General features: G+C 36.7%; 1 protein-coding gene across 2 annotated transcripts in view; it reads right to left on the bottom strand.

The window, feature by feature from the left end:
* Positions 1-1094: 1094 nt before the first annotated feature.
* LY75 (lymphocyte antigen 75) overlaps positions 1095-12496 on the bottom strand; it is a 41570-nt gene continuing 30168 nt past the window's right edge. The window contains exons 25-35 of one of the 2 annotated variants that reach the window (XM_027878523.1): positions 11936-12167; positions 10010-10178; positions 8624-8785; positions 7561-7683; positions 6953-7147; positions 6377-6597; positions 5097-5271; positions 4425-4592; positions 3075-3197; positions 2458-2625; positions 1095-1455 (exon numbers count right to left, since the gene is read on the bottom strand). In XM_027878523.1, the coding sequence (XP_027734324.1) occupies positions 1271-1455; positions 2458-2625; positions 3075-3197; positions 4425-4592; positions 5097-5271; positions 6377-6597; positions 6953-7147; positions 7561-7683; positions 8624-8785; positions 10010-10178; positions 11936-12167 (1921 nt within the window). In that variant the 3' untranslated portion in view covers positions 1095-1270. The remainder of the gene's footprint in view (positions 1456-2457; positions 2626-3074; positions 3198-4424; positions 4593-5096; positions 5272-6376; positions 6598-6952; positions 7148-7560; positions 7684-8623; positions 8786-10009; positions 10179-11935; positions 12168-12496) is intronic. The other variant, XM_027878530.1, reaches the window with a different exon arrangement.

The following is a 12496-nucleotide window of genomic DNA, read 5'->3' as shown; positions in this document are numbered from 1 at the left end:
ATTAAGTTAAAAGTCATTTGGCAAAGCACTTAGGCATATAAGCTTAACCAGAAGACATCAGGAACCAGGCTTTGCAATGTTTCAAACACTTCTCACACCAGGGTAAGCTAAAGAATGAAAGTTATTCTCATTACACAGTAACTAGCATCATAAGTACTTTTTCTGCAAGTTATCTCAGGAAAGCTACTTGTTCACAATTGTGCCCAAAGTACCAAACAAACAACAAAAGTGCTTTACTTCTTTGATCAACAAACTACCACAATGGCTCCTTTAACTTGCCCCTTTCAGGCTGTTGTTTTAACAGGCTCAAAATAGTATCTATAAAAAGTTCTCTATTTCTCAACACAAATGATAAACATTCGCTTATCAAAATAGTGCAAACAGGAACAAAGAAAAGTGCCATCAACATAAGTAAACTGCAGGAAAAAAGGCAGTTGGACATCGTGACCTCGCACCGCTGCTTCAGAGAAATCAGTAGTACTCTTCTCAGCACATCAGTCCAAACATATTCCTATTTACCATCTCATGACACCACCACATGCAGAACGCATTTGGTCTTTTGCATATCCTCCTTCATAAAAGTAAATGCACCTGCTCTTTGTATTGTGCATTAAAAAAAGTCAGAAGACTTTTTCAAAACATTAATTGATCAAATCATTTAGTAATTAATATATACAACTCTGTCTTCCCTTTTTTCCTTTATAGCTTTCTTTGGAGTGCATAGGAAAGGCTACAGTGACACATCACATACAAAAATCAAGTTTAAAAGTTTTATGTAGAATACTCAAGTATTTTTAGCATTTATGTACACAAGTTTTTTTACCATATATTCTTTCTCACTCTTTCCTTAGACTTATCTTTTATCTTCTTGGACAGATGACGTATTTCACCTATAAAGTTACAGGCTGGTAACTATAAAGTTAGGCATTTCATTCTAGTATAAATAAGAGTATTGGGGGAAGTAAATTTTAAGTGGATTCATTAAACTGATGTTGCATGAAGTGCTGTTGGCATTAATTTATTCCATTAAAAGCGCTTTCCAGTAAAAAGAGAAAATGCTATAAATTAAAAAATACAACAGAACTCTAGAAACCTATAATTATTACTGACTTTTTATCAGAAAATTGCACTTGCATATAAAAGAACAAATTTTAGCCCCCATTCATAACCTTATTACTTTTCCAAAAAGAAGTAATAGAACATCAAGCAGCTAATTTCTTATGGCTTCACACAGTGAAGTTCTTTCTTAAATTAACCAGAAGGAAGTTTCTCAATAGCCATCTTTTGTGAACATATCATCGGTTTCATCATCGTTCATGCCTCGTTGATAGCGTACTGAAGAGAAGGCACTCCAGTGAAGACGCTTCTTTTTGTAGAGATAGAACACCAGCCCACCAGCAAAGACTAAGATAACTAGCAGGGCAAATGCTACAGCCACACCAGTATGATTAGAACCTGAAACAGAAAAAAAGACAAACAGTAAGTCTGTAAGAGTTTTGGCAAGTATATTTTGTCATGGGGTTCATACATAGGTAGCTCTACACTCTTCCTGCATGCATTTAGTTGAAGTCAAGGCAAACTCCTTCATCATATTAAGTCTTCACTTCAACACGTGGGAAGTTAGATGCTGATTCATATGGGAATGTATTAACTTAGTTTTTCATAATTTTGTCGTTAATTTACTAATACTTAGGTTGGAAGGGACCTCCAGAGGTCAAAAAACCTATTTGTAAATGCTGCAGTCATTTAGAGGTTTGTATACCTCATAAATCTAATGAGGTCCTGGAGTCTTGGATGGAAGCACTTGGAATAGAAGACAATTATACTTCTTTCAGGCTGAAAAGATCTTACTGAGGTCTTCCTTAGCAGCATGAAGTCAAAACTATTCCTTCATCTCCACCTCAGTGAAAATATATACAAAATCAGAAAGATCCCACTGCTTCTCAGAAACGTGCTTGCTTAATGCTCAGGTAATTGCTCTCTTTCCTGTACAAAGCAGAGCATGAGGAAGTAACATGCGGCCTGAGCCTTTTTCTGGAGGTCCTTTCCAGAAGACTCCTCAAGACTGAAAACACAATCTGCAGTACCTGCTTACTCAGCATCTCTTACAAGCAGAACTCTGATTCCACCTACACAGACTCACCCATGACAGATACCCTGTGGTAAGAAGCAATAGCAACTACTCTATGCTTACTTCTAAGTGGACATTTTAGTTCTCTCCCTTATCCACTGAGTGGACAGTGGGAGCCAGGAGAAGTAAATTCCTAGACAATTTGTCTCTGAATGCAATTTTATGCCTAAAGAACAACTGAAGACTCTTGCTTAAGCAGAGGTACTTGATGGGTTCTTTTGTGCATTGCACTTCAGTTATTTCAACAGACTTTACCCAACAAACCAGAAAACCCTGAAAACAGCCTCTACAAAATTAAGTCTCCACTAAAGGCAATGCCTCCATACCTAAAGGAGCTTTGCAAACCACTCTGCTTTGACTACGACTGCAGTCAACTTTGGACCATGTGCCAGTTCTGGATGTGATAACACTGCATTTTTCATTGGCTTCTGCAGTTTTGTTCTCCCAGTTGACATAATTAACTGATGAGCCATCCAGCCAGTTCAGGGACTGACCTGTTGGGAAAAATAACTGCTTAGTTTAGATCACCAAAACATGCTGTAATGCTACACAGTGTCATTAACAATCTGTTGACTTCTTTACATTGCTAAAAGGAACAGGGCTGATTATTCATCTCATATATTAAAAGCAGTAAATATGAACATGTAACTTTTAGCCACACCTCTTCTCTAGGCCTTTATCAGTTGATGCATTTGCAGCTTAACCATTAGGCACCAACAGCAGCATTGGGAAAAATGATTTTCAGTGACTCCTGATTACCCTAGGTGTGCAATATGAAGAGATTTTACTGCAATCAAATCCAAAGGGCTTTATAAGGGATTCCAACCTCAAGCAGAAGGTACTGTACGCTACCAACACAATGAAACTATTCTTAGTTGAGGATTTATACATTTTCATTTACCACATGAAACACTAATGGTCACACGTGGTTGCTACTTCTTACCCTTAGAGTTCTGAGCCAGGCCGAGCCATACATTCTTGGTGATGAGATCATGTTCCCTTACGTGTTTGCTCACAAATGCATTTTCCTCAGCACTCACTATAGTCAGAAGGGTTGCTGAAGGATCTAAGTGGCAGAGGAAACCAGTCAGAATTGGAATTTACAAGATTTTTCATAATGCTTGTACACTGAGTTTTCTGTGGGAACAATTGCTGTGCGAAAAGATTTGCTGATCTGGGCTTGTAAAATAAGCTTGAAGTAACCTTCAGAATGAAGATATGAACCTCCCATCCTCTAAAATACAGCATGTTATACAAAATGGCTTCAGATGACTGATTATTCTAGTAGGTTATAAAAAATAAAATGGGAGTAACCTTACTGCAGCTGCAGAATAGATACATGGAAAATATCAGAATATATGCCCACTGAAAATTACTAGCCTTGTCCAAGTAATAAGCCCTTTTCAAAAGTATAGTTGAACAAAAGCTCAGCATTTTGCCGAGTCAAATTAATTTCTAAATTAATCCTCTCGTTGTGCCTCAGGTTCTTATATACAGTGTTACAGTAATTATGGAATAAGAGGGAGGAAAGGATGTACTATAGACATGCTCAGAGAGTATGCATCTTTTTAACAAGCCAGAAGCTTAATTTAGAGAAAGTTCACTTTCAACTATCAGACCAAGTTGGATTCAACAGAAAACTGTATCTGGGACTGGTTCTTTTTCATCCTAAATAGTGAGTTCAACTTCACACTATAATTTCATAAAAAAAAGTTATGACAGTCACTAACTTTTCAGTTAAGGTGATTAAAACTTCTGTAAATGAAACTGCTTAACAGTATCTCTGCAATATAATTGTCCATACAGCTCATCAAAGAAGAGATAAAATCCTTCAATTTGACGAAAAATTAAGTTTTTTAGTGAGATTATGTGCCTTAATATATATAAAGTACATGCTTTGAACCATTTGAAAAGTTAGCAGGTTCCCTACTAGCAAGCAGCTACTGCAAGGATTCAAGAAAGCACTGCCAAGAGCACTAACATTGTACACAGATAAAGTGTTTTCCTCCAAAATGCAAGCCTTAAATTTCTGGATCTTCTACAACTCGCTACCTGAATTTTATTTGCAGATACCTGTGTGCCAAAGAATGTGTCAGCACAATGCAGCATTTTATTACGAATTTTCATCAGACATTCAAAGATAGAGCTTGCTATTGCTTTTCCTAAACTAAAGAAGAATAAAACAGGCAAAGTTGAAGTATAATCAGTATAGGATTTTTGGTTGTTGGGTTTTATTTCTTCTCAAATAGTGGACTAATTACAAGTTGTAATGTGATAAAGAATCTAAACATACTCAGTTTCTGGCAGACTTTCTTAGCCTCTTCCATATTATAGACTGAAAAATTGTAGAATGCCATGTCAAACGCGTAACAGTGATCCTTGTACTGTACCCACTGTAGGGCACCACTGCTCTGCGGGCATCCTGAGGCTCTGCTCGCTTGCTCTGCCTGGAACTGCCTCTCTGCAAAGACAAAGAAACTTGATGTTATTTCTGCTGCAGCCGTTTGCGCAGTCTCTCTGGAGTAACAGGACAGTAAGTATTAACAAGGACTGCTACTCCTACCAAAAACCATTATTCAATTAGCTTACATTCCTTCTTCACATGTCACAGATGAATTTGTTTGAAAATGAGCATAAGACAAATCCCAAAGGCTTTGGAACTATTTTCCTTGCTTTTTAGTGGGTTTTGAAGGTTGTTGTACATATTTGATAAGTACTCCGATTCATAAAAGATACACACATTTCATATTCATATCATAGGTGATCAAAAACTAGCCAGGTTTGTTTTAGGCTTTCACCACTGGAATGGAGAGAATTCATCTCCCTGAAGTACTAAAAAGTGTTTCATCATCCCTGACAGAAAACTCTTCTTAAAGAGGGAATCATGTGTAGTATTTCAATCTTCATTTCTACTTCTGAATACAACATATAAAGACAAAAGACAACTACACAAAATAACACTTACTGTTTGGAGGGCTATAACAAATGGCACCTTCAGCAACATTTGTACATTTTGTACGGTTCCAAGATCCTTTAGTATCCAACAGAACACAGTTCTCAGTAGTATTTGAGTTTTCTAATTCCCAAGGATAGTAGTCAAAGTCACTTCCATCTGACCATTCAAAATTAGCTTTACTTCCCTAATTAAAGAAAAAACCAATAACTTTTAAACCACATATGGTTGTAGTTTAAATCTTATCAGTTATGAGTTAAGTCCTGTAGCAATATTTGTTCCTTGTACAGGGGTAAATTAAAGTGAGGGGGTCTCATCTAAATCTATAGTAAAGAAATTTACAACATGGTTTGCATTTTCCAAGCAATTCTTAACACAGAAATCCTGATTATTTGTGGGAAATGAGAAAGTACAGCACGTTTGCAAGTTTAAACCTGCAATGTGCCTGTTTTATTCTACGGGGAACATCTCACTTAATTCCATCCTGCTGTTTCACTGGAGCAGTCTGCCTTCCCTGCTGTGAACGTTACTGGATATGTTGCAAACTGCTAAACTGTCGAGATGGCCTCAGTGAATAAAGCTGGGCAGCTGAGGAATGGTTTGCAGTGCTGGCTCCTACTTCAGATACGTTCCTGGAAACCTGTGACAGTGAGGAGCCAGTTGTGGAGGGAGCCGTTCAGGTCACAGGACACCAGAGGTAGAACAGGTGTGTGCAGAAATCACACACCTCTGCAGAGGGGTATTCCTGCCAACTAACTATGGCCAGGTCTGGTAATTAGTGAGGAGAGCAGGGTCAGTGCCATAGGCTTTTGGCTCCACAGGAAAGCAGTCAGAGGAAGAAGAAGATTTGTAGCTGCCTCTTGTTATGCCTCCTGGGAGAGGGGACACATAACCAGCTTGAGAGTCAGTTCCTGAACTGCTTTGGAGAGCCAGTCCTGACCTGGACTAAGCAAGTTCTACACAGTCTTGCCTCTCTGTATTTGCTGATGGAATCTGATTCTACAGAGGGCCGTAAAGTCTGAAGCCTCAAAAGGCAGCACTGCAAATCACACATCCCTGTGCTGCAAGGAATGATGTGGGACCACTGTATTATTTTAAAGTGTCAAGGATTTGGAAGAAATATCTCATTAACATTTAATATTAACATATGTTACACAGGATTGAAAAAGGAGGTAATACACTGGATGAGAGAATCTAAGAAACTGCAAAGAAACATCAGAAAATATTTCATATCTTCTCCAAAATATTATTTACAAGCTCTGTTACAGATGTCACCAACAATATTTACTTACATCGTGAATTGACAACCCAAGCCACAGAGGATAACCGTCCTGTTTGACAATATCTTCTAGAAATAACTGTTGTGATTCACTGTGTACACTTGCTAAATCACTCTTATTTTGTTTGCATGCTCTCAATGCCTCATACCAGGTTAATTTTTTCTGAAGGATCCTGTATGTTCTGTTTCCATGTGGAATAGACTCGGGCAACGGAGGCTTGTGCTGTTGGGGCCCTGTTTCAAAGAATAAGAAGACAAGAAGTTCTGTGCATTTGTTCATGTTATTAGGAAGATACAGAAAGCATTAAAATTCATCTATATCAATGTAACTCAAGCATTAAAGTGTTCAGTACAAGCTAATATCAAGTAAGTTTTGCTACTCTGAACACCGAGTAGCCGCCAGATGAGCACAGCAAACACATTCCTCCTGAGCAGAGTATTACAGCAGTGATGCACAGAATGACCACATGACCCCCAGATGCCCATGACAGCTGCGTCACGTGTTTCACTAGGAGCAAAGCCAAAGCCTTTTATAGCAGCAACCAGGATTTAAATTATGACCCTCATCCAACACTCCAATACTACTTACCCCTTTCGATTTTACAGGCAAGAATACTGTACATGTTATAGTGATTGGCGTGCCAACTTTGAGAATAATTATAAATGTCCCAAAACCCATCAAGGTTTACACCAGCAAAAAAACTGTTCTTCTTTATGATAGGTCTTCCCAGCCTCCAGTTATTGTAAGTCAGATGAGTTTCATCATACCACTTGAGAACTTTATCTGTGGAAAACATTGTGTATTTATTAAAACACTGGCACTGTGTCTACAAATACCACTTAACTTTGAATATATCAATTACATTAACAGATATTTACTTTAAAAAAAAATGCAGTGATACTGGAAGTTACTCTAAATCAGCTAAATATGTTAGCATTACTCATCCTGGTCATTTTAAGTCCTGCTTTCCAGGGAAATCAAATCTAGACTAAACAGAACATATTGGATCTAATTATCACTGAAACAGAGAGCATGCCCAGTTATTTCTTTCTAGAAGATAATTACAAATATAAAGCATTATAGGTTTGCATTCAGTTTGACTTTTGTTATAAACTGAAACATGCAAAAAACCATGCACTTAATGTTGCAAACTTTCTCTATAATCTATTAAGAAAAAAAAATCCCTTAAATCTTACCACTGTCATCATAAATCACACCCAGCCAGACCCACAGAGCCAGACCACTGAATGAATGAAGCTGCTCAGTAACAAAGTTATTCTCTTCTTCATCTCGAACACTCAGAACAAATGCTTCTGGGTCTGTTGAAAATTTTTTTACATTACTTTCTTACAAATCCATGTGTCAGTTTCAAAGTAACTATTATTTTCTATTACTGTTAATAATTATTACAGATAAGTCAACAGTGTGCAAAGGTCAGATCTTTATAACGTAAGTTATAAAAAAAATATTTCAAACATATTATCAACAGTGCTTCCCCTCATTTTGTGGATAAGTGAAAGATATCAGCTCCAGAGATATTTGTGGGTCCTACTGTCAATTCCAACTCAGCATATTCGGTGACTCTGTAGTAAAAATTTTCTGTATAGAACATAAAAATATCAGCAATCTTTCATGATTTGCATGAACTTCCCTAGTAGAGAAACAGTATTAACACTGAACTGAAATCAATTCACAAAAGATAAAAATAATTTTTGGAAAGATGCAAATCTGAAGATTTAATATAAGAGGGATGCCGTTCCTAAGCTTACACTTAATTCAGGATGAACAGAAAAAGTTTATGTGCTTTTCTGAATTGGACTATTCTCAGTCTATTTACTTTGTTCACCTAAGTGTTCCACAAAGCGGAGGGAAACCATGAACTAAATGTGACTGTAAAGCCAGAATGTTGCCAAGGGGATAACAATTATGCAACCGATTTGAAATTGGCATATTATAGAGAAAAAACCCAACCCAACCAAACACAAAAACAAACCTTCCAATTTTTCAGAGATCTCAAGAGTTCAGTAGTTCCTAGCCATCTCTCTTTCTCTCCAACTCTCCTACCACATGCTCTGGTAACTTTGTATCAGAGTTGTGCAAGAGCAAACAGCATCAGGGAGTCCAACACACGCGTATTTCCAAATGCTACAACCTTTCTCAACTCTCACTTTGCTGTCATTGTAAGACAGTGACTCAAATCTAAAACTCATCTCCCTCAAGCTAAGTCCATAAATACCTGCAATATGACAAAGTACTTACTCATTTTCCTGCATAAATGATGAGCTTCTTGAGACTTCAGTTCTCTCCATCTATTTTTTGTTATCATAAAAGTGTAACAATTGTTTCTAAATGATATCCAGGGTGTATTTTTAATCTTATGTGGGCACTTCACTTGGGAAACTTGTTCTTTTTCAGTCTCCTCTAAAGAAAGAAAGAAAAGATGACATTCAGGACATGACTTACCACCACCTAATTTGACACAAATCACTTTCAGGTACTATTTAAAAACACGTAAGACAAATTAAGTGCCATCCTCTAAATGTGTGACGCATTGTTGCTTTCATTTTCCTCATGATGATGTTTTAAAGCAGCAAAACAAGCAGTAAGCTCTACTAAAGAACACTGTTGCTTACAAATTTTCAAAATTATTATGTTAAATAGGTTTAAGAATAAAAGCCGCACATAAAAGTGCTAAGTGTGGGTCAGTAACTAAAAGCTCTTACTGCCACTTTTGCAAGGAGGATCACCATCACAAATAAGCTACTTCATAGCTAGCAACACATCTTAGTTCTGTGGCTTTATCTAACACTTGAGGGGTGAGAAGGACTCTTCCTGCAGTTGCCTAGATTGCAAGCAAAAGATAGCTAACGATATCATAATGCCACACTTTACTCTGCCTTGGGATGTACAATGGCTTAGCTCTGTCCCCTCACAAAAAAAAAAAAACCAAAACAAAAAAAAAAAAAAAAAAAAAAAAAAAAAAAAAAAACCACACCCAACCAAAAAAACCCCTAATTATAATGGTCTCATAAGGAAGATATCTCTGATGATCTCAGAATGATTGTTTTCTGAAGGATACATAACTAGCAAGCACTTTCCTGAAAATAAAAAAACATGCCCTACTATATCCCTGTCTTTTTTGTTATAATTAGATATTTAGAGGGGTTTTGTGAACTGCAGATGACTTTAATTTACACCTTTCAATTCAGTGTCTATCTTCTACCTTTCTTGTCCATATAGTCATGCACCTCTTCCCTGTATAGACTTTCATGTCTGAAGAGATTTCAGGAGGTCCCAATATTAAGATGTAAATAGGACAGAGGTAGCTGAATCTTCTTCCCCTTGCAAGTGGGAGAGAGTAGTATGCAACAATTTTAGAGAAGCAGTGCAAAGGTACAATCATAAGGGCAGTTTGACCCAATGCATCCATGCTGAATTTATTTTTAAGGAACAAGTGGATTAAGACCAAGAGGTGCATGCCCCCCCATTTGAAGCTGGTTTCTTTTTTTGACTGCAAATCAGCCTGTCTGATGAACTGTAATTTTAAAAAAGTTGTAATTTTGAAGTCACAAGCTGGAATCATCAAATATGTTTCACAATAAAACAGAATTCAGCTTTTATAAATATTTTGCTAGGAATACATACTTTCTGATGCGTAGCAAATAGCACCTCGATTTTCAGAGGAACAGTCAGAACTTTTCCAGAAGCCATCAGTATCCAAAAACACACATTCTTCATTTGTTTCTTCATCATCTTCAGACCAGCGACTAAAACTAACATGTTTGCCATCCAGCCAGCCATAATGCTTTCCACCCTAGCAGTGTTTAAGTAAAAGGGATAAGCTTTCATACTAAAAAATATGAGGTACAGAAAATGACATGACAATATATTTACACTGGCTAAACATTTACAGCGTCTCTGGTGAGAACTGTAAGTGTTCCACTGCCCTCATGGTCTGATCTGCTGCTCACAATGTAACAAGTTTCATTATTTTAAGTTTTGCAGTTGCAAATAGCGAATTAGTTGAAGTGGATGGTAAATCATCCAATGGTGATGTTTAACTACTGTGTTTATGGAAGAAGGCTTGACAGTGAGATGTCCAAATTGCATCACTTGTATCTACAAATCAACGGTGGATATAATTATCTGGTCTTGGAAAACTGGTAATAACTGAGAATAAGGTCCTCTCTTAGTTACTCCATACCAAGATGAAAGTAATCTATTAAATACTTAATTTATTTAATGCATCAGATGCTGCGTTCCTGCCCTGCCTCGAGGATGCAAGAGGAATAAGAAAAAGCCACATACAAGCAGCATCCTTACATTTGAAAGTCATCTTCTGGAAATCCCCCTGCTGCTTTGTTATTTAACTTACCTTGTATCTTTCTTTTGTGTCTATGATTCCAGCACTTGAGTAACAAGTTCTGTTGACCAGTTTCATTATAATTTCCTTTCATGTGATATTTAATTGTGCCCAAATAATGAAGTGTTGCAATAGTGAAAATCCAGTGCATGCCTGTACTGTATGCCCCAAAGTGAATCATTTGATCTACACTTACAGATAAAAAAATCAAAAAACAAGGGAAAATGGGTTGTCTGGTTTCCCCTTCTTCACAAAGATTAAATGTGTTTCTTTTAAAAATGTAAAAATACTCTCAATAAAGTATATACTCAAATTTCTATGTTTTCCCCCTACCTTGCTAGAGTACTCAGTAGTCCATTACAGATAATGGAAAAAAATAACATCACAGATGCTGAGTGAGCACCACCACTCTCTGTATGTAAGGCAATTCTAAAGAAATTGTAACTTTTTTCTTGCAATTATCTGCAGGCTCATATGCTTGACAAAAAGACAAACCCTGCAACCAAGCCCAAGGCATTTCATTAACAGTTGAGACAGCTCTTAATCCACAATAAAGATTTTCAAGAGGTCCTCCAGCTAATAAGAGCAAAAAACAGCACCTCCTGTATTCTTTCAAATTCTTTTGGACAGAGCAAACAGAAGGAAGAAGAAAAAACCAATGACCCACCTCAGGGATGTCTCCCTCAAACTCAAAATACAGGCACAAATAACATGAAGTAACAACAGAATCTACGTTAAGCTTTAGAAATGTATCTCCAGACGAGTTCAATGATTCACTTTGGATTTTATCTGCCACTTCTACTTTCTCCCTTTCAAAACAGATTTTGGGTCATCTTTCTAAAGAGGTACTGTAAACAGTGGCAATGGTATCAAACAGTAACATTAATTACTTGTTCGTTTACAGAAAAGACAAGGATGATTCAGCAACCTATGTCGCCGCCACCCTACAACATACCCCTATATCAATAGTCCTTTAAAAGAATTTTATCATCATCATCATCAATTTGTCCAGTGGAATTCTAGAACTATGTAACTTGAAGAACTGAGGGTTTAAAATATTAATCTTGAGACACTCCAGATGGTTATCCCTAAATGAAAACAGTTACCCAAGAAACTAACTTTTCATTGCATTTCTTTAACTCAGGTTCTGTTTCACACAACTCTAAAAATTACCTTAAGCCATAGTCTGAGGGAAAACTAGAACTTACATCTCTGCTGAAGAGTCCAATCCAGAGTGGGTAATTATGAAGGGCCGCCTGAACAGCAAGAAAAGCCTGCTGGAACTGATCTGTGATGCTAACCAGCTGCATCTTGTTATTTATGCATGCAGCCATTGCATCATTCCAGGACAAATTCTTCAGAATTACCATGTATTGAACATTTTGATAGCTCAATGTTCCATTAATGACTTCCTCTGTCTGGTTATCAGAAGTTCCTATATATAGAAAAGAAATCCAGTACTTAGGTAGTTAAACACTGTAATACATATTTAACTCCCAATGCCTCTGTAACAATCAGAAAAATCTTTTTGAATAACATCTGGAAAAAAAGTCTTTAACAGTAGATTATGCTATAATTATAGTTAGAAGCAAATATCTTTGACACCTTAGACAGAAAATTACATATTTAAAAATAAGTATTATTTTCATTTGGTGTAGTTTAAAGTATCTTTTTTCTCAACTTAGGTTCACATCTATTTATATCTGGTATTTTTAACTAACTGCTAAATAACATAGTGAATTAAAAACATATTATATAACTTTAATTAT

Source organism: Empidonax traillii, unplaced genomic scaffold (genome assembly GCF_003031625.1).
Source record: "Empidonax traillii isolate 1590-97213 ecotype Southwest subspecies unplaced genomic scaffold, ASM303162v1 scaffold5:size3517227, whole genome shotgun sequence".
Lineage (NCBI taxonomy): Eukaryota > Metazoa > Chordata > Aves > Passeriformes > Tyrannidae > Empidonax > Empidonax traillii.
This window is presented reverse-complemented; position numbering and strand designations above follow the sequence as displayed.